General features: G+C 45.5%; 1 protein-coding gene across 3 annotated transcripts in view; it reads right to left on the reverse strand.

Moving 5' to 3' along the window:
- Nucleotides 1-20,604: 20,604 nt before the first annotated feature.
- The window catches only part of ACER2 (alkaline ceramidase 2), a 57,036-nt gene continuing 50,618 nt past the window's right edge, over nucleotides 20,605-27,022 (reverse strand). For all 3 annotated transcript variants that reach the window (XM_055301980.1, XM_055301981.1, XM_055301979.1), the window contains one exon: nucleotides 20,605-25,103. In XM_055301980.1, the coding sequence (XP_055157955.1) occupies nucleotides 24,917-25,103 (187 nt within the window). In that variant the 3' untranslated portion in view covers nucleotides 20,605-24,916. The remainder of the gene's footprint in view (nucleotides 25,104-27,022) is intronic.

Consider the following 27,022-nt stretch of genomic DNA (forward strand, 5'->3'; position numbering starts at 1 on the left):
TGGCCACAGTAACTTCTTGCAAGATACATCCACGAAAACAAAAGAAACAAAAGCAAAAATGAACTATTGGGACTTCATCAAGATAAGAAGCTTTTGCACAGCAAAGGATACAGTCAACAAAACTCAAAGACAACCTACAGAATGGGAGAAGATATTTGCAAATAACATATCAGATAAAGGGCTAGTTTCCAAAATCTATAAAGAACTTATTAAACTCAACACCAAAGAAACAAACAATCCAATCATGAAATGGGCAAAAGACATGAAGAGAAATCTCACAGAGGAAGACATAGACATGGCCAACATGCACATGAGAAAATGCTCTGCATCACTTGCCATCAGGGAAATACAAATCAAAACCACAATGAGATACCACCTCACACCAGTGAGAATGGGGAAAATTAATAAGGCAGGAAACAACAAATGTTGGAGAGGATGCGGAGAAAAGGGAACCCTCTTACACTGTTGGTGGGAATGTGAACTGGTGCAGCCACTCTGGAAAACTGTGTGGAGGTTCCTCAAAGAATTAAAAATAGACCTGCCCTACGACCCAGCAATTGCACTGTTAGGGATTTACCCCGAAGATTCAGATGCAATGAAACGCCGGGGCACCTGCACCCCGATGTTAGAATTCAGAGAAGAAAAAGTGGAAGCATGTGAGGCTAGAGGAATGGCATGTGGGGGTTAGCAGGAGAAGGCCCATCCCAGCCCTCTCTGAAAGGGGAACCCCATCAGATGGATTAAAGTCAATCCCTGATAGATTAAGGTCACCAGCTGGACCAGAAAGCAGCAGAAGCAGCTGCAGAAGAACTCTAATGGTGGCCTGAGAAAGGGTTGTCCCCCTGGGTCCTTCCAAAACAAAGGTGAATCAAAGGAGACCTCAAGCCTCCTTGTTCTGATGCTGCTGGCTGAGAACTTGAGGCTGAAAACTATTTTCCTGATCAGGGCAATCCTCACTGCACCCTTCATTCTCACCCCAGCTGGTAGGGGAAAGACAGAAGAGAAAATGTATAAAACCATCAATCTGGAGTATTACTGTAGGGACAGGAGACTCATGAAGGAACCACTGATACGAATGATGATGATCCTATACAGGCTGTGGTAAGCAGAATCCTGTTTTGGCTTGAATTGTATTCCCCCAACTATGCTTGATGTGCTAACACCCGGTACTTTAGGATGCGATGAGGTCATGCTGGAGCCGGTGGACCTCTAACCCAATACAACTGGTGTCCTTATAAAAGGGAGAACAATATGTGAAAAGGGGAAGGCAGAGGTTGACCCTCCCACTTCTGAGGATATGCCAAGGATTGCCAGCCAACCCCCCACACACAGCCAGAGGAGAGGCACAGAACATATTCTGTCTCCCTGCCCTCCGAAGGAACTACCCCTACCAACAGCTTGATCTCAAACTTCTGATCTTCAGAACCGTGAGTTGGTAAATCCTGTTGAAGCCACCCAGTTTGTGGTACTTGTGAGGAACCCAGTACAGCAGCCAAAATCCCTGCCCCCGAGGACCCAGGCTCTGTATAATCCAAAAGCTGTCCCTCCTGTCACTGTGCTATATGGCAGAAGGGATTTTTGCAGGTGTGATTAAGGTCCCTAATCAGTTGGCTTTGAGTTAATCAAAAGGGAAATTATCCTGGGTGGGCCTGACCCAATCAAGTGAGCCCTTAAAAGGCACTAGGCCTTCCTCTAAGAACTTCAAAGTGTGAGAAGATGAGGGGCCTGGCCAGTGGCAAGCATCCAAGAGAGGCTTCTAGGAACCGAGCGCATACCCAGCCAATAGCCAGCAAGGAAACAGGATCCTCAGTCCTTCAACCACAAGAAATTGAATTCTACCAACAACCTGGATGAACCTGGCAGAGATCTAGGTGAGAAAACTGCTTGGCTAACACCTTGATTTCAGTCCTGGGAGACCGAGTGGAGAAACCAGGTGCACCATGCCTGGACTTCTGACCTGCAGAGCTGAGAGGTCATAGGCAGGTGGTGGTCTTTTTTTTTTTTTTAAAGATTTTATTTATTCATGAGAGACACACAGAGAGGCAAAGACATAGGCAGAGGGAGAAGCAGGCTCCATGCAATCCTTGGACACCGGGATCACACCCTGAGCCAAAGGCAGATGCTCAACCACTGAGCCACTGAGGTGCCCCGGTGGGTGATGTTCCAAAGTGCTGGGCAGATGGCATTTTTGTTAGGCCGAGTGGAACACTGATATATATATATGTATATATAGGCCAAACTCTAAACCGTGAGAAGTATTTTTTAAATGACCTAAATGCAATAGTGTAAGTGGGCTTTTCTTTTTTATTATAATGTTAATTGTAAATGGGGGGGCAGAAGGAGTTTACAGTAGCAGAGCATTTTAGATTTCCAAAGTGTGATAAGGGAGAAAAAGTTTTCAAATATGCTAAAGATAATTCATATTGCTACCAATTGGTGAAAAGCACTCAGTTGAGAAGAGGCCTCATGTATCCGAAGAAGCATAATGAACCCACCCCCTCACGTTTCAGGTTCCAAATACATGTGTGGCTTAAGAAAGATGATTGAAGAAGAGAAGAATTCTCTTCCTCCCACTCTTACCCACCCAGAGCAATTAGTGACAGGGAACAAAGAATGCTACATGCCTTCTTGGTCTAAGACTTCAGAGAATAGAGCTGGGTAGAGAAGGCAGGTGCCCGGGAAATGTCTGCATCACAGGAGTAAAGTGACAGAAGTTGGGTGGCCCCCTGCTGGTGGGCAACATTGACAGACCAGGGGATTTCTAGGCCTAGAACTGAAGTATTCTTTTTTCCTCCTCTCTGTCCATTTAATGCTTCAAGAGAATTGGGAGGCTGACTGACCAAGCATCTAGTCCATGTGTTGGGTACTATTCTATGTACTTACGTTGGAATTCCTGTTAATCCTCATGGCCTTCTATATTAAGGCTGTCCAGAGAAACAGAAGCAATCGCATGTGGGGAGGGATGGAATGAGTTGGGGGGTGGGTGGAGGGACAGAGGTTTATCATAAGGAATCTGCAGGTGGCAGGCAGCCTGGAGACCCAGGAGAGCCACTGTTCTAGTTCACCAAAAACTGTCTGTAGCATTGGCTCTTCTTGGTTCTAGAACCCAGATTCAAAGGCAGTCCTCTGGAGAATTCTTGCTCTAGGGAAGACTAATCTTTGTTCTGTTCGAGTACTCAACTGATGGTATGAGGCCCACACACTATGGGGAGGGTACTCTACTTAAAATTTATAGATTTAAGTGTTATTCATCCAAAACCCTCACAGGAATGCCCAGAATGTTTGAACATCTGGTCCTCCTGCAGCCCAGTGATATTGACCTATAAAACAAGCCATCACATCCTCTGAAAGGTAAATATTGCCCTCATTTTGCATGTGAGGGGACTGGGGTTCAGAAGGATTAAGCAACCTCCCCAGTCAAAAAGCTGGTTGGAGGTCAGGCTCTGGTCAAACCCTGGTCCCCATGACTCTGGAAAGTTGGGGATAGGATGTGTACCATGGAATCTCACCTGGAGGAAAAAGACCCAGTTCTGTCCCACCTACATTAAGTGACCCTCAAACTACTATTCAATCAACTAGCTTGATTTGAGTCCTTAATGTGCAGTGAGCTGTCAGGGAAATGAAAAATCTAATCTTGGAGACAAAAATCCAAAAGCTGCCAAAACGTGAAACCGGTCTCAGTTTCTCTCTGATTCGGGGGTTCAAGATGCTTCCCCTGAGACCCACCAGAAGTGAGTGGTCGTGCTGGGAACAGCACCCACGGCTGTCTGTCCACCTCTCCTGCTGCGAGAACCTCTCCCCTCTCAGGACCACGGAGAAGATGAGCATGTGAATTTTCTTTCGTGAAGGTGACTGTCTGCTGACGTCCACCAAGGCCAGGGAGCGGGTATTTAAGTCCCCTTCTTTCAGCAGGAAGTGTGATCAACATTCCCTTAGGACAACCAGACCAGAAATCTAGGAAAGTCATGGCAAGCGCCCCCGGGCCCCCATCCTGCTTCCTCACACATTCCTTGCACATCAGTACCGGGTCTGGCACCTCTGGTGTGGCTGTCTTAGTTCAACCATTCAGGAAGTGGACTTCCTCCTCCACCTCCTGCCCTTGTATTTGTCTCCTAGACCTCCTACCTGCCTGCTGCCTGGAGGTCTGCTGAGGGACCACTGGTGACATCTAGTGGCCAAGGCAGAGGCAGCAACAGAAGAGCCAGGATTCCCCGTGGTCTATCCTGGAGGTGAGCGTAATCACTACTTAATCCTTGGACAGAGGAAGCACGGGAGGAGTCAGATTTCCCAAGAGGGAGAAGGCCTGCAGGAGAACAGAGAGGTGGCGTGACGGCTCAGAGACCTGTGGTTTGAATATTAAAGGGAACATGACCTTGCTTCTTAGGCTGGTCAAGGGGCACCTATGTTAAAAGGCACAAAAAAGCTGGTGGGCTTTTCTTGATTCTGGTCCCTGGAAAAGAGCCAAATGAGGACCTCCAGAGACTGACCCCTTTGCATCCTTCCTCCTTTTTCCTGCATTGTCCACCATGTTTAGTAGCCACTAATGATGCTTTGGTGGCCCCAGCCACATTTTTTTTATAATCTTTTTTTTAGATTTTTATTTATTTATGATCGTCACACAGAGAGAGAGAGAGAGGCAGAGACATAGGCAGAGGGAGAAGCAGGCTCCATGCACCAGGAGCCCGACGTGGGATTAGATCCAGGGTCTCCAGGATCGCGCCCTGGGCCAAAGGCAGGCGCTAAACCCCTGCGCCACCCAGGGATCCCCCCAGCCACATTTCAAGTGCTCAATAGCCACATGTGGTTGGTGCCCACATGCCCAATAGTGCAGATTACAGAATATTCCCAACACAAAGTTATAAGGAATAAATCCTGGGCTACAGGCTAGGAATTTGTTCCCTGTGTGTCTTCTAAACTGTTTTCCCATTGAAGCTTCCATTGAAAAGAAGGGCAGTTCCACTAGATGGAAATGTCCTACAGACTGACAGAAGCCATTGACACAAATTTGGCTTTGGCTGTTTTCCAGGTGCATGCTACTTCTAGGTCTTTCTCCCAAGAACATGAGCCATGTAGGTGGTTTTTTTTTTTTGGGGGGGGGGTTCCATTTGTCACTGGAGATAAGGTATTTTCTCCCTTCTTCCTCTTCAAGAGAAATAACTTTCCTTAGGGTGCCTGGGTGGCTCAGTGAATGAGCATCTGCCTTTGGCTCAGGCCATAACCGTGGGGTCCTAGGATTGAGTCCAGCATCAGACTCCCCACGGGGAGCCTGCTTCTCCCTCTGCCTATACCACTGCCTCTCTCTGTGTGTCTCTCATAAATAAATAAAATCTTTTAAAAATAACTTTCCTCAAATGCAAGACAAGAAAAGGATACTTGGTAAAAATGTTTAGGTCCTTTGGTTTGGGATAAGGAAAGGTTCATTAGGGACACAAGCTAGCCAAATCTCAAGGCCAAAAGTGAGTCCTGAATCAGGGACCATTGGACTAGCCACTGATCTCTATAACCATCCTATGGAGTCTCTTGGTTCTTCATTTGTTCATTCAATCAACATTTACCAAGTACCTATCATGGGTCGGGTGATACTCTAAGCTGAGAATTCAGCCGTGAGTGAACATGCACTTTCCCTGCTGGAGCTTACCTGGAGGGGAGTGACCCATAATACAAATAATGGTGCCACATCCATGTAATAGATCCAGTTCAGCCATGTAAGATAATAGCTAGCAACAGCTGCCTTTAAATTCATAACCGTACCCCTATTCCTTACCAAGCACTGAGCTCTCTGCTCATCATCAATTAATCAATCCTCCCCAAAAATTGTGTTAGGTCTTCAGTATTGCTATCCTCACCTTCCATATCCACAAACACTCAGAAGTAAAACCAGTTGCTTAAAGCCACCCTGCCGGGACAAGGATATACCAGCGTTCAAGCCCTGGTCTCCTTCCATATGGAAAGAAAAAAAGTATCTGTTGTCTGAAGACCTGCTTTCCAGGCTCCCTTTTGTTACCCAAGTAGCTGTAAGCCTTTGGGCTAATCACAAAATCTTTCCCAGCTCAGTTATTCCTCTGTAAAATGAAGATATGATACCAGGAAACATCTAAGATCCTTTCCGGTACAAACATTGAGTAATTCTAGAATGCCAGGAAGGTCCTGTAGCTCTGCTGGGTAGAGTCTGTCTGGTTCACTTCTTCTCAGTGGTTAAAGATGGTTGGATACAGTCCGATGTGCCCCAAGGTGGGGAAAACAGAAGTCGCTATGGAAATGGGAAGAGCACCAACGCCAACCTGGGGAGGCTGTGGCAGGGGAGTCTGCGGAGAAAGCTTCCTGGAGGAGGTGTTACGTAAACAGAATCCTGAAGGCCAACTATAGAAGAAAGAGTGTTGAAAATGTGGAAAAGGAAGGAAGCTGGCTGGGCAGAGGGCACAGAAATGCCAGAGCCTAGAGGGCAGGGACTCCTGGAGGTGGTGTGCAGCTTGGAAGAAGGAGCCAGGGAGCCTGGAGAGGTGCCCTGTGATGGAGTTCATACACCTGCTCAGAAGTGTTCCCTTTGAGGGTATCAGGCAGTCACTGAATTGTGCTACAGATGGGAAGACAGCCAAAAATGCTTCTCAGCATCCACATCAGCAAGGTCACTGTCCACCAGCTTGCGAGGTCACTCAGTAAAGAGTGCCCTGAGCATTCACCCTGTGCTGTTGTACACAGACCTCTGTAGTGCTCAAAGCAATTCCACCTCCCAAACTCCCAAAGCTGTTAAGTGGCGAGGCCAGAACTCCCCGAGTTCAAGTCAAAGCTCTGGCCTCTGTTCCATAGCCAACTTGCCAAATCCAGAGGACTTGATAAACTGGCTAGAAAAGGCCTTGAAAGGGTAGCCGTGCCTGCATGCCTGGCACACACACACGGATATTCACTATTCTTAAGGAAAAGATCAGATGTGACCACCTAAAGCTTTCAAACATTTGTGTGTGAAATAATAGCAGTAACCACTATATTCAAAGGGCTCACTTCCTTGCCCATAGTTTTCTCAATAAGAAAAACACTGAAGCCCCCCATTGACCACTGAGGAAACTGTCAATCACCAACCTATATTCTCTGAATGTTTGAGGATTACCTCCTCGCATCCTCCTATAACCTGACCAAGTATATGCTGATTAGCCCCAGTGAAGAACGGTGACTACAGCAACGGGCTGGAGAGGTTTGCGTTTACGGCAACATTGCTCCTTTCTGCAGTCTGTAGCACAGTTCTCAAGCGAAGGACTTATGCCTTGGCCTCCGTTTCTTGATCTGTGGCATGACTCCCTCATCTGCGGTTTAGGTGGGTAGGAAGAGCTGACCTTTTCAATCCTGCAGCCCCAGCAAAATGAAATTTCACATGTTCCCATTGTTTATGATCACGTTGACCAACTTCTGGAGAATGTGTGTGTACCCTAGAACTGCAAAGGGGAAAAGCCTCCCAAGGTCACCTAGTTATGAACTGGTGTGCTTCCCCTACTGTAAGATGAGGCCACAGGCTCCACCTTCAGCATACTTCAAGCCAGAGTCCTTGGGGAACCCAGGACAATGAGGGCCTTGACATTCCTCTAACCCCCAATGACAGCTCATTCGAGAGAACCTGAACTAGTGTCCCAGCTCAGAGTCTTAGGGTCACACACTGTTGCTCCTGTGTGTTCCTGGCCTAAACCTGGGGAATCCATCGGTTCTGTTTCTTAAATAATGCTCCTAGAAACCTGGCGGGCCCCCCCTGCCCCCCAAGGCAGTTTGAGGATGGAACCAGAAGGATTTGGATGAGTTACAAGTTCTGTTTACATCTGTTTTATATACTGACTTCCCTGCGATGCTGAGAACAGATTGAAAACTCCTAGAGCTAGCCGAGTCCCTCTTCATTAGAGAAAATTTAAGTGGAGCCTGAGAGAGAAGATAAAAATATGACACAGGTTCCCTGGCCCTGATGTTCTTTCTCCCCCATCCTTATCATGGCATTTAGTTGGCTGCTCTGATCACACCTGTGAAAAAAATCACTTCCCACTCTGCTGCGCTCCTCCAGCTTTCCAGGCACTTGCTAAGGAATAATGAGGTAAACATTCAGTTTGGCTACATGAGCCAGAAAACCTAATTTCTGTGTCAGTGCAGTCCAGAGTTGGTCTGGCAGCTCCACAAAACTTTTAAAAACCCAGGTTCTCATCTCAAGCGTGTGCTACTTTACTCCTGCTTCAAGATGGCACCCAGAGCTCCAGCCACCACATCCACATTCCAGGAAGAATAGAGGAAAGGCAACAAAGAAAAAGAACAAATGGAGATTCAAGTTGCTTTTAAGGGAAATGTACTAGTAAAGGTTCTCCAGAGAAATAGAAAAAAATAGGATGCATAAAGATCTAATAGAGCCTTATCGTGCAATTATGGAAACTAAGACATCCTGTGGTTTGCCATCTGCAAGATGGAGGCCAAGGAAAGCCAACAATTTAATTCTAATCTAAGCCTGAAGGCCTGAGAACCAGGGGAGTCAGTGGTGTAAGTGTCCGTCCAAATCTGAAAGCCAAAAAACTGAGAACACCAATGTTTGAGTGTTCCCTGCTACCCTTTTTTGCTCTGTAATGGTCTTCCGTGGATAGGATGATGTCTACCCAATCTGGTAAGAAATCATCTTCACTCACTGATTTAAATGCCCATCTCTTCCAGAAACATCCTCACAGACATACGCAGAAATGTTTTACCAGCCATCTGGTCATCTCTCAATTTTATGTGTCACCTTGACTGGGTTAACTATTGATAGTTTCCTGAAAGCCACCACTGTGCCATTTCTACTTCTCTTCAAAGAGCAGTGACTTGGGGAAGGGTGGAGAAATGTAGACTTCTAGATGGCTACCTTCACTGCTAAAAATGGGAACTTCTATTGCAAAGAAAAACAACTGATCTCTAGGTAGGCAATGAGCAGTCTCTGCCACTCAAAGTTATTTCATTAATCCTCTCAACATATTTATGAAGTAATTTCTATCATTTTACAGATGATGAAATCAAGGCTTAGACTTCTTGATAGAGATCTCTCGTTCAAAATCCCTGGCCATCATTCTGACTGAAACTCCATAAGAGACATCAGCCAGAACTGCCCAGCCAAGCCATTCCTTAATTCCTGACCCTCAGACATTGAGAGACAGTAAATGTTAACTCTTGCTTTAAGGCAGTTGCTTTTGGGGTAATTTGTTATGCAATCACTTGTATAGCTTATGGTGTGTGTCTTCCAAGAAGATTTGCATTTTCACAGGGGATTCTTGGGGGCACCTGGCTTAGTAGAGAGCATGTGACTCTTGCTCTTGGGGGTTGGAAGTTCAAGCCCCATGTAGAGTGTGCTTTAAATATTACTTTTAAAAAAAAATCTTTAGGGATCCCTGGGTGGCGCAGCGGTTTAGTGCCTGCCTTTGGCTCAGGGCGTGATCCTGGAGACCCGGGATCGAATCCCATGTCGGGCTCCCGGTGCATGGAGCCTGCTTCTCCCTCTGCCTGTGTCTCTGCCTCTCTCTCTCTCTCTCTCTCTCTCTCTCTCTCTATCCTCTATCTCTATCTCTATCTCTATCATAAATAAAAAAAATTTAAAAAAATTTTTAAAAAAGCTTTAGAAAAGGAGGGGGGGAGGACTCTTAGGCTGTCCATGTGGCAGGAAAGAAGCCCTGGGCTTTGGACTTCAAGACCTGATCTGGTCCTGCTTCTACCTCATAAAAACCATACAAGTCTGGAAGGGGTCCTTCCAGGCCCTGGACCTCAGAATCCTCATAAGCAGTTTTAAAGGGAAGGAGATAAGTGTTGGGCTATGTGGCCTCACCAATCCCTTCCAGCTTTACTCCTGTCACTGCTGGAGGGCTGAAGCTACGGGAGTGGAGCATGGCACCTCAGGTCAGGCCAGCAGCTGCTTTTTCCATAGCTCTTGGGGCTGTAGCCTGTGGCCTCTGGAGGAAGAGGAGCCCTAGGCCCTCACCAGGCTCTCCACCTCCTGCGTCTAGCCTACTGAGCCCCACTGCCCCATGCCTAGGACCATGGCTTTAACTGAACTAATGGAAGGTGTGGAACATCCAACCTCTGTGAGTGGAAATGTCTAGGTCAAGGGCCTGGAAGGGGCCAAAATTCAACCTCTCTGGAGGCTTAACCGTGATGCACGCTGGAAAAGAAAAGCTGAAATTGTCTGGCCTTCTGGCCAGTGTAATATCTCCAAATGGGTGGTTTTCAATGCGAGGCAATTTTGCCCCCCTACCCCCATCTCAGTGGTGAGTATTTGATATTTGGAGACATTTTGGGTTGTCACAACTATGGACCTGGAGGTGTCATCTAGGTGGGTGGAGGTCAGGTATGATTCTGCATATCCTAGAATTTACAGGACAAGCCCCCACAAGATTATCCTGCTGGGAATATCCATAGGACCCAGAGTAGGGAACCTCTAAATGAAGGTACTCGAGACCGCCAAGAACAGAAGCTCACAGTATAACGATTTCTCCCCAAAATGTTACTGAGCAAAGTTACTATTCTTTGAGGGTGAGAAGTCTGGAACTAGATTAGGGGTTAGGCTACCCGGCTGAGAGCTCTCTCTCACCCAGAGACCTCCACCTCAGCTCTGCACGTGCGCTGTTTCCCAGGTGGCTGCTGGCACCTCCTCTGAATTGGGACTGAGATCCTCAAGGAAGGAACCACCCAGAGGTAGATCCTGCATTTGTGAGGCCTTTATATACTTTTGGGATATCCCTTTTAAAAAGGAACAAGGGGGATCCCTGGGTGGCTCAGCGGTTTGGCGCCTGCCTTTGGCCCAGGGCGCAATCCTGGAGTCTTGGGATCGAATCCCACGTCGGGCTCCTGGTGCATGGAGCCTGCTTCTCCCTCTGCCTGTGTCTCTGCCTCTCTCTCTCTCTCTCTCTCTCTCTATCATGAATTAATAAATAAATAAATCTTTAAAAAATAAAATAAAAATTAAAAAAGGAACAAGGTGTTCAGGAGGACCCTGCCAGTGGGGAGCCCTGCAGCTTGTCATCAGCTCTGGGATGAATCTGCTCTAGAAGCCCAGAGTGTGAGGATTCCCCAGAAATCCCTTGCCCCTTGAGGCACATGTCTGCAGCCAGGAGTCAGCCACTGCAGCTCCACTGAAAACCTCCCAAAGGAGGGGAGCTGCAGGCATAGGAGAACCTCCCCCGGCTGTGAGGGAGGCAAGGTCCCCGGCAGCCTGGCACCTGCGGGCCGCACCTTGTGCCAGCACCCAGATGTCTCACCGCACACCCTGCCCTGCTGCGCTGCCCCCCTTGGTGGCATTTTTCCCAAAATGACCAAGATGCACAATTGCCACAGTCTTGCAGGGATATTTTCAACTCCCAGGCATAGCCCCTTCTAATCAGTCTCAAGGCTTTCCCTGCGCAACACACTCCACCCTCCCTCCATCCCCCAGCCCTACATACATACAACTCCTACTCCTGACAGACCGAATGGGTGCTGTTGACAAAGGCTCCATCCGCTGTCCAACCTGCGGAGATCTTTGACTCGGTGCTGTCCTCATCAGTCTGGCAGATCTCTGTTCGGACACTGCCTTCTAATCCACAAAGACTTCCTTGTCCCAATGAGGTATTCCCAACACCCCTTGAACTGTTCTTGCTTTATGATTTGATTGATTGATAAGTCGAGGTTTAAATTCAATCGATCTCATAAACACGGATTGCCAAGTCAGCCCTGGGCTTGCCTCTAGCAGTACAGACATGAGGAGGAGTTGGGGTGGTACATAGCCAGCTAGCTTTTCCCTACCAGACACCCTAAATGTCCAGGACAGAAGGGATTTTTCTCCCAAGTGAAGCTCCAGGCAAGTTTCCTAAGACCCATTGTTTCCTACTTCCCCCCCCACACACACACAAACTTGCCTTCCTATTGTACCACCACTCCCTCCCTTTCTCAAGGTATTTTTCCACCACTGGTTGTGGGTGGGGCACAGATCCCCCAGCTCAGATGGGGGAACATGAAAGGAACTATAGGAAACTGTGGGGGGACAGAGACCAGAGAAGAGAAATAAGCCCTGGGTGCACATGTGTGTGTATATCTATAAGTGTACATACGTGCATATGGTGAGGACCTAGCTACTCTGAGACCCTAGATTCTGGTGTCTTTGGCTAAGCACGTATGCAGGGGATCCCACATTCTTGGAAGGTGCAAGAAGCAGCTTGTGTGAGACAGTGTAGTAGGTTGAATAGCGTCCCCCCAAAACTCGTGTCTACCCAGTGACCCTATTTGGAAATTGGATCTTTACAGATGTGATTAAGATGGGGCCTTACTGGATTACAGTAGGTCCTATATTCAATGACTGTTGTCTTTATTTTTTTTAAGACTTTACTTGTATTGGAGAGCAAGCAGAGGGAGGAGCAGCAGGAGAGAGAATCTTAAACAGACTCCACACTGAGCACAGAGCCCAATGCAGGGCTTGATCTCCCAACCCTGAAATCACAACCTGGGCTGAAACCAAGAGATGGACACTTAACCGACTGAGCCACCCAGGGGCCCCTAATGACTGGTGTCCACCTAAGGGAGGAGATTCAAACAGATGTAGGAAAGAAGCCATGTGACAGCAGATAGAGAATAGAGGCATGCATCTATCCACAGGCCAAGGGATGAGGATTGCTGGCAGCCATGAAAAGCCAGGAGAGAGCCATGGAACCAAATTTACGCTCGAGCCTCCAACCTTGCCAACTCCTTGATTTTTTTCAGACTTCTGACCTCCTGAACTGAGAAAGCTCCAATCCTATTGTTCTAAGCTACTTTAGTTTATGGTAATTTGCTACTGAAACCACAGGAATTTCCAACCCAATCCGAAAGATTGTACAATCTTGTACCCAAGTACATGTATGGTAGACAGGAGAGCAAAAGCTACGATGTTCCATATCCTACTTCTGTCATTCACCAGCTACATGTCCTCACGTGGGTGACCATACTTCTGGGTGTCCATGTTTCCATGTCCGGATACTAGTTTCCAGTGCCTTCTGATCAGTTATCTGGAATGGTATAAGGACTTGGCACACATAGAAGGTGCCCAGTGTCTACTAATCACATCCTGCTCACTCTTAACTCTACCCATTCAGCCCAGGGGCCACAGTCCCTCCTTATCTGCTACCAGAGCAAAGATGGGAGAGTGCCCAGGTTTGGGGGTGAGGAAGAGTTTAGCTACTTTCCAGCTCTGTGACCTTGGGTTCCATATTCAACTCCACTCTGCCTCAGAACTTAGTTCATCCAGAAAATAAAAATCATTAAAAGACCTTGCTCATGCATTGTTAGGGATTCTGTTGCCCAAAATTCACATGTTGAAGCCCTAACCCCCAATAGGATGGTATTTGGAGCTGGGGCCTTTGGGAGGTAATTAGACTTAGGTGCGGTCACGAGGGTGGGTCTTCATGATAAAATTAGTATCCTTAGAAGGACTAGACCCCAGATTAGTCTGTCTCCCACCATGGGAGGAAGCAGCCCTCTGTAAGCAAGATGCCAGCCACACGAGGAACCGGATGTGTCGGCACCTCGGTCCTGGACTTCATAGCCTCAGAAGTGGGAGAACTGAGCGTCTACTGTTTAAGCTGCTCTCCTCCAGCATCCTGCATGGCCGCCTGCGCTAAGACCGCTAATTGTCCACTCATTCAGCAAATGGTTCCTGAGCTCCTACAGAGCATCGGAACTACTGTTCTTGTGCCTGATAGATAACTATGAACAAGTTATCTGCTCAAAGTAGGAACTACAGACCAAGTCCCTGCCCTCCCGGAGCTACCACTGGTGGGAAAGACTACAAAGGTACAGCTATCACGTCCGTTGCTAGTGCAGATGAACAAAGTTGTGAGATGAGATGAACCCATATAGGTAAAGTATGGGATGCACAAGCATTCACTAAAAGTTCACTATCTTCTCATAATTTCCTCTTCTGACCCCTCTGGTTTGACTCCTGGCACCATTATTCTCCCACCCCACAAACTCGACACTTGGGGACATGTGTGGGTGGGTATGTTACGTTACATGGCAAAAGGGAATTAAGGTTTCTAATAGTTAACCTTAGATGGGAGCTTCTCCTGGATTCTTGGGTAGGCCCAGTGCCCTTACAGGGCCCTTCTAAGCAGGAGAGGGGAAGCGGAAAAGAACTGGAAAGATGATGGCATGAGAAGGACTTGGCCCAGTGTTGCTGGTGGCACAGATGGAAGAGGGCTGCAAACCACAAACTATAGGCAGTCTCTAAAAGCTGAAAGAAGGCAGGCACCAAAGGTTCCTCCTAGAGCCTCCAGAATGTAGCCCTAAGGAAACTTTTTTTTAACTCCGTGAAACCCATTTGAGACTTCTGACCTCCCAAACCGCAAGATATTTGTATTGTTCTAAGCCACTAAGTTGTTACAGCAATAGGAAACAAATACTGGGCTCATCTTTGACTACTTCTCACATGTCTTCTACTCCCACTCCTTAGAAAAGTGACTGGTTCTGCCTTCATCGAGTCTGCTGCCACCCTCCCCTCACCACACAACCAGCACCCACTTTAGTCCCTGGTTCCCTGGATCGAGTTCTGTGAGTTTTTTCTTTGTGCCAGATTTTGAAAGAAAGGGGTATTCTTAAAGACCTAACCCCTGCCCTATTATGTTACAGTGTGAAAAGCACTGTGATAAAGGGGAAGGAGCTGAAGGAGGGAAGTAATAGGAAAAGCTTCCTGAAAGGAAGTAATCTCCAGAGGCGAGACCTGCTATGGGGCATTCTAGCAGAGGGAATCCTTTCTACAAAGACCCTGTGTTTACCAGCCTCCAAGATGGCCCTACATGACCCTCACTCCTGGGACCTTTTGTGTAGTCCCTTCCCACATAGAACAGGGCAGACTTACATAACAGGATATTAGAGAAATGACTGTGGTTTCTGAGGCTGGGTCATAAAAGCCATTGTAACTTCCTGTCTGCTCTGTTGAGTCACTCAGTCTAGAAGTCACTTGGCCTATTGTGGAGGAGCCCTATGGAGCCATCTACCCAGCAAGTAGCTGAGGCCTTCAGCCAACAGCCCTGTGAGTGACTTATCAGGGAGGTGAATTCTACTCCTCTAGTCAAGCCTTCAGATGACCATAGCTCCAACTGCTATGTCCTTCATGAGTTGGTAGTCAAGCTGAGGTGGAACCACCTGGCTAAGCTGCTCCCAAACTTGTGACCTACTGGAATAAATCTTTGTTTCAAGCCCACTGAGTTTGGGGTGACTCATTACACAGCAATGGGTAACTAACATAAGCCCTAAGGCCAAGTGAAAGACCATGAAGAGCTACACCAAGGTCTTCACTCCGGTGTAGGGTACAAGAGGAGAGCAGCCAAGTCAGGCCCTGCACTCAGTACAAAGTCTGCTTGGGATTCTCTTTCCCTCTCTCTCTGCCCCTATCCCCATGTTCGATCTCTCTCTCTCTCTCATAATTTTAAAGATTAAATTTGCTTTGCTCTTAGAGTGATGGAGAATTTGTGGGCTTTGAGTAGTGAATTGACCTGGTGAGATTTTTCCTCAGAGAAAATGGTTCTGGGGGGCCCCTGGATGACACAGTTGGTTAAGTGGCCAACTCTTAGCTTTGGCTCATATCATGATCTCAGGATCTTGAGATTGAGCCCTGCATTGGGCTCCATGCTCAGCACAGAGTCTGCTAGAGATTCTTTCCTTCTCCCTCAGCCCCTCCCCCTTTCTTGCTCACTCGTGCACTTGCTCTCTTTCTCTCAAATCTTAAAAAAAAGAAAGATGACTGTGGCTCCAGATGGAGGATGGATTGGCAAGAGACGGTAGCTGCTTCACTAGAATGGAGAGAACTGGATGGATTTTAAGACATTGGAAAAGCAGAATCAAGAGGATTCACTTATTGTTAGGTTAGATATGGACAACAGCAGAAAGGCAGGGATTTCCCCAGCAAATGAACAGAAAATGTCATGACTTACTGAGAAAGTGTACAAGGTCCAAGTTTGAGAGCTATAAATGAAGGCAAATGTGAAATGCCTAGTGGATGTCCAGAGATGGCCAAGAAATAATTGGATCTGTCACTATAGGAAAGAGACTGTTTGGACTGTGGAACCAGAAGTTAAGAGGATTCCTCTGTGTGTACACACCATCACCACTGGGAAGTGTGGGGAATGGGGTACAGCTTCTCACTAGGGCCACAAGACAACACTTACATCTATGACTGCCTGGTGGTAGGTCATCTTATCAACTGCCACTTATTTGAGTACCTACTCTATGCCCACTGCTACTCCATATTTTGTCTAATCATGTGTACTAACAGGACAGTTTTGAATCTGATAATCCCAACTTGGTGCCCACCTATATGAAAAACCTTTTACCTCTTTTGCCATTTAAGAAATCCTTTGTAGTTAAAAGAACTAAGTGTGAGACAGGAATCCATCAAAATCCTAGGGGAGAACACAGGCAGCAACCTCTGTGACCTCAGCCACAGCAGGCAGAGATTGATTGCAGACTGGACTGAAGGCAAACACAGCCCAGCTACAACAGTAGGATACCCCTGTAGCAACACACATAGGAGACGCCCCTGAAGCACCATTTTCTGGTGAAAAGGAGACCTTGCACTGTGGGGCACTTTAGGACCTCTTCTTCATAAAGCCATTACTTTCAAGTGTGGGAGACAAAAATGATTTTCCTAACCCATAGAAATAGACTAAACGAGAAGACAGAGGAATATGTCCCAAGTGAAAAAGCAGAACAAAACCCTAGCAAGAGATCTAAACAAAATGAAGGTAAGTAATATATCTATTAGTGAATTTAAAGTGATGCTCATAAAGATACTCGCTATAATTGAGAAAGAGTACAGGACTTCCATGAGACCCTCCACAAAGAGATAGGAGACCTGAAAGAACGAATTAGAGATAATGAACTCACTAAATGAAATTAAAAATAGACCACCAGGAATAAATAGCAAAAAAGAGGAAGTAGAAGAATGGGTCAGCAACCTGGAGGACAGAGTAGTGGAAAGTAATCAAGCTGAGCAGATGGGGGGGCGGGGGGGAAATTACACAAAATGAGAAATAGACCCAGAGAACTCAGCAACACTGTCAAGCATAATGACAATTGCATGATAAGGTATCCCAGAAGAGAATAGAGAAAAGGGGGAAGAAGACTTATTTGAAGAAATAATAGCTAAAAAACCTCCTGAATCTGGGGAAGGAAAGAGAAATCCAGATTCAGGGGTACAGAGAGCCCCCAATAAAACCAACCCAAAGAGGTCTGCACCAAGACACAAAGTAAATAAGATGGCCAGAAGTAGGGACACCTGGGTGGCTCAATTGGTTAAGTGTCTGCCTTCAGCTCAGGTTGTGATCTCAGGGTCCTGGGATCAAGCCCTATGTCAGGCTCCCTGCTCAGTGGAGTCTGTTTCTCCCTCTCTCCCCTACTCATGCTCTCTCTTTGTCTCTCTCAAATACATAAAATCTTTTGGGGGGGGGGATGTCCAAAGTAGTGATAGAGAATTTTAAAAGCAGCAAGAGAAAGAAAAATATGTGAGGGGAAAACCCCATAAGACTATCAGTGGATTTTTCAGCAGAAACTCTGCAGGCCAGAAAAAAGCAGCATAACATGTTCAAAGTGCTAAAAGGGAAAAATGAGCCAAGAATACTCAATCCAGCAAGGCTTTCATTCAGAATCGAAGAAAAGATAGTTTCCCAGAAAGACAATAGTTAAAGTCATGACCAGGAGCAAAACCAGCCATGTCCCTGTCACACACGATGCCATGATGCCATCGGCCGAGGGGTCTCAAATCCACAGTCCAGCCTCCCTCCTGCCTCAGTCAGCCTGCACTACCGGCCACCTGCTCAATCCCAAATCAACATGCCTTCACCTCAGGTTGACGAGGACTCAAACTGATACTCTTCCCCTCAAATTTCAGCCCCTAGGCTCAAGTTTGTGCACAAAAGTGGGCATGATTATAACAGCAGAATGAAGCAACCCAAACAGGGACACTAATTCTGTGGAAGACATAATGGATAAAAGGAGTGTGTACTAGGCTGAGAACATCAACAAGCGCATAAAAAATAGTGCATAAAGCAAGATTCTGGCTACTAAAAGAAACAAACCTGGGAAAAATAAGATGAAATCAAAGATGGAGATAAACCATAAGGGGCTCCCAATCATAGGAAAGAAACTGAGAGTCGCTGGAGGGGAGGGAGGGGAGGGACGGGGTAACTGGGTGATGGGCATTAAGGAGGGCATATGAATGAGGAAATGATCAGCGGGTGAATGAGGGAATGAGCACTGGGTGTTATATGCAATTGATGAATCTCGAAATTCTACCTCTGAAACTAATAACACTATATGTTAATTGCATTTAATTTAAAATCCTTTGTAGAAAGAGAACTGAATAGAAGAGTTGAAAGTCTTGGGTCTGAATCTTGCCTCTGCCACCTAATGGCTGTGATCAAAATACCTTTCTGGGCCTCGGTTTTATCCTATTCAAACCAGGAATAATAGTAATACTGGCCTCACAAGAAAGACATGAGGAGTAAATAAGACAACTTTGTGTGAAAATAACTTATGTGCAGAGTTCTCAAAAAAAGGTTAGCTTCAAGAAAACCGTACTCCTAGGCAATATAGCCGTCCTTTCATTGGTCTGAGATTATATGTTAAATGTAGCTCACGGTCCTCAGTTAAAGCTTAGAAGATGTTACCACTGTCCCCTGCCTGCCTTCCCAGTGCTGTTGATGGGTCTTGTATGCATGGATTTCAGCAATCGGTGGTTTCTCCCCTCCATACAACACCCTGATTTGTTCAGCACATGGCCCTCTACAGCTAGCACCACGTGTAATACAAAACAGGCGTTTATTTGCCAAGTACTGGTTTAAACTGGATTCAGTCTTAAAGATTTTTTGGGTTTTACTGGGCATTTGACTTGTATAAATGGAACTATTAATCCCAAAAGGTAAACTTAACTCCGGCAGATTAAAAAGACTCCCTCCAGATCACAACTGTGTTAACTCAGTTTTCGGTGCAGGAAAATATTCATTTTCTGGTATTTGGCTGATTTTTTAAAACTCTGAGATCAAACACCTAAGAGGATGAAGAATGAGCTGCTGGGGGAAGTGAGGAGGAGAAAAGGCATAGAGCTGCTTGAGGGGAAAATAAGCAGGAAAACATGCCTGGACCCAGAAAGAAACTGTGTAACTTGGAGTTTTGAGATAATTATATGGAGTTCTGGGGTGGTTTGTACTTGGGAAGGGCTTCAAGTGCACCACGGAGAGGAATTCCCAAAAAGGCCACAAGATGGCGATATTACTCCAGGAGTCCCTCCCTGTCCTGTCCACCCAAGGCCATGGCTTTCTTTGTTCAGACTCCCTTGCCTAGCAAATGTCACCAATGTCACCGTCCATTTGGTCTCCTCACGCCCCTGGTTTTACCTTAAGCCACTTTCTTGTGACTAGCTTTAACACAGAAATTTATTTTATTGCTATTTGTTAAATTTTTAAGATAGTGTTACAGTCTCTGTTCTCAGTGGTAAAAGCAGCTAAACCAAACGTTTTAATAAGAAATATAAAATAAACCAATTTTAAAAACATGAGAGGTTGATCTTTCTTTCCCTTTTTTTATGAGTTACTACCCAGAGAGACTTCCCAGGTAAGTGGGGCATCACTAGGCCTGGAGCCTGTTAGAAACCGAAGTGGCCACTTGAAGCCAAGAAGAAACCCCTAACTTGGGGAGAAGGGCAGCCAGCACTCAGGTCGGGGCAGGAAGGAGGCTGAGCCCCACCCCACAGAGAATGAAGGGCAAAAAACCCCAAATGTTGTACCTCTTAAATTTTATTATGGAAAAATCCAATAATCCAAAAGACGGAATAATAGGACAGACCCAGATACAATCTTATGGAGTATCTGAAACTATAAACCGGGAAAGAGCTTTGAGGAAAATGTAAGCTCCCATTTTGTTGAGGACACTTGAAAGGCACATCCCAGTGACCCTGGTCTGGCTCCCTCCAGCCCCTCCTAATGGAAAGTCCACACCTAGAGGAGGAGGGGGGAGGGGCGGAGCACTGGTTTTAGAGGGTGTAGGGAAAGCAGACCTGTGGGGGTAGCAGTCTAGTGCCCCGTCCTGCAGGAGGAGTTCTTTACTTGGGTGGCTTCTAGGGACACTTGAATTCCCAGAAAATTACACGTATAGGCACTTCCCTAGAAGACTCCCCACTCCCACCAGACTGTCAAAGGGTCTCTGGCCATTCCTTATCCCCTCACCCAGGCCAGAAAAAAAGTCTAAAAACCCCACTGTTAATGACACCGATAATACTCATCCAGTTTCTTTTGGTGGTCACGTTGTTCTTTTAAATACGATGACCTATGAAATCTTTAATAATTAAACAAATGGTCACAGAGAATTAAGAAAAATGGGTACATAATTTTCCTGCAAAGGGAAGTCATTTAGTATGCACTTAGGCACCTTATGCTGGAAGTACTAGGTGTGTTAATGTCACAGCTCCGAGAACAGCTACGCTAATCCAAAGTATGCTTAAAAACGATATCCAATTCGTTAACAAACTAATCTGGGAAAATGTGCCTTGTTTGACAACCCATTAAATACATTTTTCACTTTCAGCTATTTCAGAAGTCGTTTTGGAAATAAAGACAAACATACATATTCACAGAAAATGCCACTTAGGGCTTTAATATAGAATGTAACGGTCCTAGTTCACAAAAATAGCATAAAGTGCAAAAGCTCCATTTCAAAAGGCTCAAAATCACTCCCAAAGCAATGGAGACTAAATGCTACCACAGGCAGTGGGCATACCACCCTTATATGGCACAACTATATAAAGTATAAAACAAGGGATATATCTGAAAATACTATATATGCTCTGATTACACACTGTGATTATAAAATAGTCCACAATCTGGTTTAACATGTAGAGAAAGAAACCATTCAATTAGTCCTTTAGAATAGAGGCCTTTTTGTTTTGTCTGTAGGAGAATAACCACAAAATTCATTGAGAACCCCAATCTGGCCTGCGAATTCTCTTTGGCCAGCTGGAATGGCAGCACCGAGGCAAAGAGCTGGCAATGAAAGGTTCCCAGCTCATTTGGGGAAAAGGAGCTATGAGAGGGGATCCTGTTGGACAAGCTTCAGCCCTTCCCTTTCCCCCAGGGATGGTTGCATGTCAGCCCCATGGGATGAAGAGCCAAGGAAGACTCCCTCCCGTGCTCAGAGCCTCCGACAGGGCCCTGGCTCACGTAAGCATGATGAACTGGTGAGAAGTTTTCACACACCTGAGAAATATGATAAAAATAACAAGTTACTGTATATTTAGAAAGTCTGCGCTTGATGTCCATCAAGCTTAGATTCCCCCAACAGGACATCTTTCATCCACAGTTAATATTTTAGGCACTCATCAGAGGGACAGGCATAGTTTCTCCCAAAATGCAGCCTGTTACCAAATAGATTCAGGTATCTCTTCCCCATCATATGCCTTAAATATAGTCACTGAAATGCTAATACCATAATCCTAATCATAAAGAGGAGAAAAGATTTTTTTCTAAAAGAATCACCACTCAGTGTTTGATTGAAAATAAGAATCACTGACTTAAATGATTGCTTGATAACTAGGATAGTAATGTTTAATATCCTAGATCCAATTCCTGCTGGTAATCGATCTTGGCAAATTCTAAGGAGAACAAAAATCTGACAGCCATGATGAGTAACTGCCATGACCTAACTCCCAAATGTCAAATCTCCACTTCCCTGTATGATTAGGGGAAAAAAACAAAAAGATTCCTGATTGCACATCAATTAATAAGCTATTCACTTTTTTTTTTTTTTTTTTTTTTTTTTACATTTGGGGGGAAAAAAAACTGTAGAGCCCTATTTTTAACAGCTCACGAATCCAAGAGCAGAGGCCTATCAAAAGGAGAATTCAGTTCATTATTTCTTAGGACCTATTCATGTCAGGCTCAATTTAAAAGAAGACTCAGCAGTAAGTCAGAATCCAGTGATGAGCTCTCCAGGGTATAGCTAACACGAGTGCATTCCAAAAGCTGCTCCTCATGAAATATACACAACTGGTATTTACATTCCATTCAAGTTACCGGATGAACTGTCCACTCTAAAAGGCATCTATTTACAACTCGAGGCAGGTCGGGGGAGGAATACACCAAAATACCAAAATATTAACAATGATTGTCCTTGGAAAATACAGATTTTTTTCTCTTCAACTTTCCTATAGTTTTCCAAATTTCTTTCAAGACTGTGTAGTACTATCAAAGCATCATAAGTATAAATATGAATGATGCTGTAAGTTTAACTTTAAATAGAACTGTTCAACTTTGGGATCCCTTGGTGGCTCAGCTGTTTAGAGCCTCCCTTCGGCCTGGGGCCTGATCCTGGAGTCCCAGGATCGAGTCCTACGTCGGGCTCCTGGCATGGAGCCTGCTTCTCCCTCTGCCTGTGTCTCTGCCTCCCTCTCTCTCTCTCTCTCTCTCTCTCTCTCTCACTCTCTGTGTGTGTCTCTCATGAATAAATAAAATCTTAAACTGTTCAACTCCTTTCTTGATTCACCATCTTCATGCTAAGAGCTATAGTGATTTTTGTTCAACAGTAATGTTTTTGTTCTCAAATCTACCCCATTCCATACTTCTTTATCAGTCCTTAACTCATTAAAACCAATCTCTAGAAAGGCCTTCTGTTTTTTGGTGGGGGGGGGGGGGTGTTTTTGGGTTTTTGTTTTTTACAGGAAAAACCTCCTTTCGGACATGTTAAGTCCTTTGTCTTGTAGAAGATGGATGGAAACAGCCCTGTGAGTTGGGCCACTTATTTCCAGCAGTCACATTTTATCCCTGTTTCCAAAGGACACTTGGAAACTTCCAGAAGAGCAAGGTCAAAGTGTTGAAGCTGGAGGTGATATTCCCCAGTGACCCACCCTCCCTCCCTGATAAGAAGACTTCCTCCCTTCTTGATTGCTGGAATAATGCTCCCATCACTGAGGAGCCCTAAACAGAAATTAAACCTCATAGAGAATGCAAACACTTCCCACACCCCCTGCCTCTCCTCATCTATGCTTCCACACTAAGACAGCTGGGCTTAAAGTACATCAAAGCTTCCCCCTACTTTGGAGCATTTGTATATTGCAGGAATGGATGAGCCCAGAATCCATGCCTAGTAAGTCCATCTGAAGCGAGGACTGATACTTCCCTTTAAAAAAATTCTAGACTTGAAACCAAAGGACTTAACAGTAGTTCTAAAACTCTAGGTGGTTCCATGAACCACAGAACCACCTAGGTATCCGAGGTGCATTTGAAGGTCCCACAAATACATAAATACTATTTTTCAAAGCACATTTTTAAACCATAATAAACGGGTACGCTCATTCAATACCAAATTTTTTACCACGGAAACCAATTTAACTTGCATTTTCACTGCATGATATTAGGGAAATATATAAGTTCAACCTTAAAATAAATTTAAACAAATAGATCACAACATAGTTCTCAGGTTTGGGTTCCATCAAGATTTCTTACTTTAAATAGGGTTCTGCTACAAATAACTTGAAAACACAAAAGTAGAATAAAGCCTTTCCTTTTTTAAACTCTCAATTCATTGTTCCTTGTTGGGCTCTTCACCTAGGATCCTGTACAAATTCTGATTAGAGCAAGAGTTCCTAGACATGCCAAAGACTGGTACTGTCCAGCTCTCAGATCCTTAGCTACGGACTCCTGTCCTCACCAGGACACGCGTGTCCTGCCTTCCTTTACCATGCAATGTTGCAAAGCAGGAGATGTGGGAGTTCCAGTGAGTATCCCTGAGGTCATGCCTACCCCCTCACGCCTTGCTGACAATTCTGGAATCTTCATTCAGCTCAGTGAAGAGGTTAGCCGTAGCCAGTGTCACTTCTGCTGAGGAAAAACTCAGACTTGCCCACTGCAGCAGCAACCTGGGGAGCCAGCGACTAGTCACTGCAGGACTGGAGAAGCAGCTGTCAGATGCTCGAGGAAGCCACAGGAAGCACCTATTCCCTCAGGAAATAGGGGACGAAAAAGAGGCTAGGTTTTAGAGGATAACTTCCAGCATGGAAGAGCATACAGAAGGCTTCCGATCAGCGTAAGCTTCCAGAACTTCAAGTTTGCTCCAGATGTTGAACCAGGATTCATGCCCCCAGCTCCCTTGACCAAACAGGAGGCCTTGACCTTCAAAGCTCAGCAGTAAGGGGCAGGGGTCTGTGTGCAGCCAGATCACCCCACACCTGTTCTCCGTGTGTCTGAGGTGACTGGGCCAGACAGCCAACAATGTCAACAATGTCAATTTGAAAATTGTGCTCATCTTCGAGAATGGCTCAATGTGAAGTGTAGCTCTTGGCACAGAGGGTCTTTTTGTCCACTTCACCCTCCTCTGAGGTCCCCGGCTCTCAGCAGAGGTAGTAAAGGATTCGCAAGCGCACATAAACTTGGTTACTGTGAGTTCCAGGTGGACGAGTGGCCTCGTGGGTTTCATTGGCTTGGTTTTATTCTAGGGCCATTTCCCCAAATGAAAATCCCTGGCATGTTCCATCGGTCAGTGGGTCTTGCCTGTTGCAGGGTATGTCTGTGAGCAGGAGTCTCCTCCGAGAGTACAGGGGGCCACAGAGTCTCAAGTAAACCCCCGCTGGGAAATGAGCCCCACCCCCACCCCACCCCCACTGAGGGACTGCTCTGCCTCTGCCGCAACAGGTCCCTGCATCTGGAAGGGACGCTGAGGAGATCTACCTGGTGCCCCTGAGCCCTCCACTTTCCAATTTCGGGAAAGGGGAAGACACCCTTCCCCCTGCACAGTGGAGTCCTGGTGGGCCATGGGCACACTAGTTAGAGCCCAAGGGAACAGAATACCAAAAAGACAGGCCCTCCCCCTAGCTCTACAAGCCCCCTGCTGTCTTCAATGGCAAGCCCAATGCAGGAGGGAAAAGCAAGCAGAGAAGCCAGCCTCCCCATCATGTGATCTTGACCGGTGACTTCTTGCTGGCACACAGGAGGGACACGTAGGGGACCCCGATGAAGGCCCATTTCTCGCTGGGCCAGAACTTGATGACGGGGCCCTGCTCGGGGATCTCGGAAGCAGCATCAAAGTAGGCAAAGCATACGCAGCCCAGGTAGGCAGCAAGGCAGATGAGGATGTGCCTGCAGAAGGATACAGGATGTGAGCCCCGAACAGGTGCAAACAGAGCTGCTGCCCTGGGTGAGCCTGCCCAGCACTCTGGCCCAGCCCACCTCCCCGAGGTAACCACAGGCCAGTGCCTCTTCCCGTCAGGACAGGCCCCCACATCGCAGGAGACCAACAAATCTGGAACCAACGGGGCCTGCTCTGGAAAGTTCTTTTTTTTTTTTTTTTTTTTTTTTTGGAAAGTTCTAAAATATTCCACCTGGTAACAGTCTTTTGCTCAACCCCCAAGGACTGAGGCCCAAGGATTTAAAACAGGTGCTAGGAAGATGGAACTGACATCTGATGAGATCCCACCTTCTTACTGCAACGTTGCATATACATAGTTTCTACCTTTTACTAGGAATCCTTTTATACCAATTAAACTACTACAGTTTTAGTAGGGAAACTTTTTTACTCTACTGTGTCTGTAAAAATTTTAACATGAATCTTTATCAAGCAAGGGACCATCTAGAAGCATGTAATCCTTCTTTCTACCCTAGAGTGGAATCCATTCCAGATGAATGAAAGACTTAAAATGTTTTTTTTTTAAATATAATCAAAGAAAACACTTTCATAAACTCTGGTGGGGGCAGCCGTTCTGAGAATGAAACAAAGTCCAGAAATCCTACAGGAAAAGACTGACAGGTGTGAGAACAGGAATCTTTAAAACCAAGATGGCACCAAACTCCTTCTATCCTGAAAGATAAATGGAAAAGGGGAGGGGGGAATATTTGTACCGTATGACCAAAGAGTTAAAGTCCTTATATTCAAGACTGATGAATCACTGACCTCTACCTCTGAAACCAATAATACATTATATGTTAATTAATTGAATTTAAATTCTATTTTAATTTTTTTTTTAATTAAAGTAAAAGCCTTATATTCCAGGGCACCTGGGTGGGGTTCCAGCTGTTAAGCGGCTGACTCTTGATTTCACCTCAGGTCATGATCTAAGAGGGGGGTGAGATCAGCCCCACATCAGGCTCTCTACTGAGCATGGAGCCTGCACAGGATTCTCTCTCCGCCTCTGCCCACTCCCTTTACTCATGCACACATTCTCTCTGGGTCTCTCGGAAAATAAAAATAAAATCCCTACATTCCAAATAACTCTCAAAAACTAATCATTTCACAGGATGCCCCTTAAAAGAATCGGTAGGGGAGCAGGCAGTGGGTGAGGATGGCAGGAGTGAGACTGGCCTCAGGCTGATAAGCACTGAAGCTGGATGTTGCCTCCATGAGGGCTTAATGTAGTATTCCCTATACTCTTGAAAATGATGCAAATGTGCATAATACATACAGCTATTGGATAGTAATGACTGCTGACTATGTGCCAGGCACTAGGTGCTAGATATGCTAGATATAAATTTTTAAAAATAGAAAAAACTCCACAGAGAAGGCAAATGAACAGGTACCTTTCAAAAAAAAAAGAAATATACACATTAAAATTACAATGGAAAAGATGCTCAACAATAATTCTAACTTTACAAAGACAGGAAAATATTTTTAATCAGGTTAACATTTAAGAGCTAATGCCTTTTACCTATACTTTCATATATATTAGATATTATAGACTCTAATAGAAAGTGTTCATTAATATACTCTCCCTGGATTTGGAGATAGAGATCTATACTTGTACCTGCATTTATAGATACAGATATATCTATATATAGGTATAGATGTATAAAATTTAACCTAAGGAAATGTTTAGGCATGTGAACAAATAACCTAATTATCCATTAATAGTTTGGCTAAATGACTTATAAAGCATCCATACTATGAAATATTAATTGGACACAAAAATATGAAAGGTAATATATATGCATTGGTAAGGAAAGTTGTCCACCATCCTATTAAAAAAAAAAAGTTTGGAGCATGTATAGAATGATATATTTATTTT

The sequence above is a fragment of the Nyctereutes procyonoides genome, unplaced genomic scaffold (assembly GCF_905146905.1).
Source record: "Nyctereutes procyonoides isolate TBG_1078 unplaced genomic scaffold, NYPRO_anot_genome, whole genome shotgun sequence".
NCBI classification, from domain to species: Eukaryota; Metazoa; Chordata; class Mammalia; order Carnivora; family Canidae; genus Nyctereutes; species Nyctereutes procyonoides.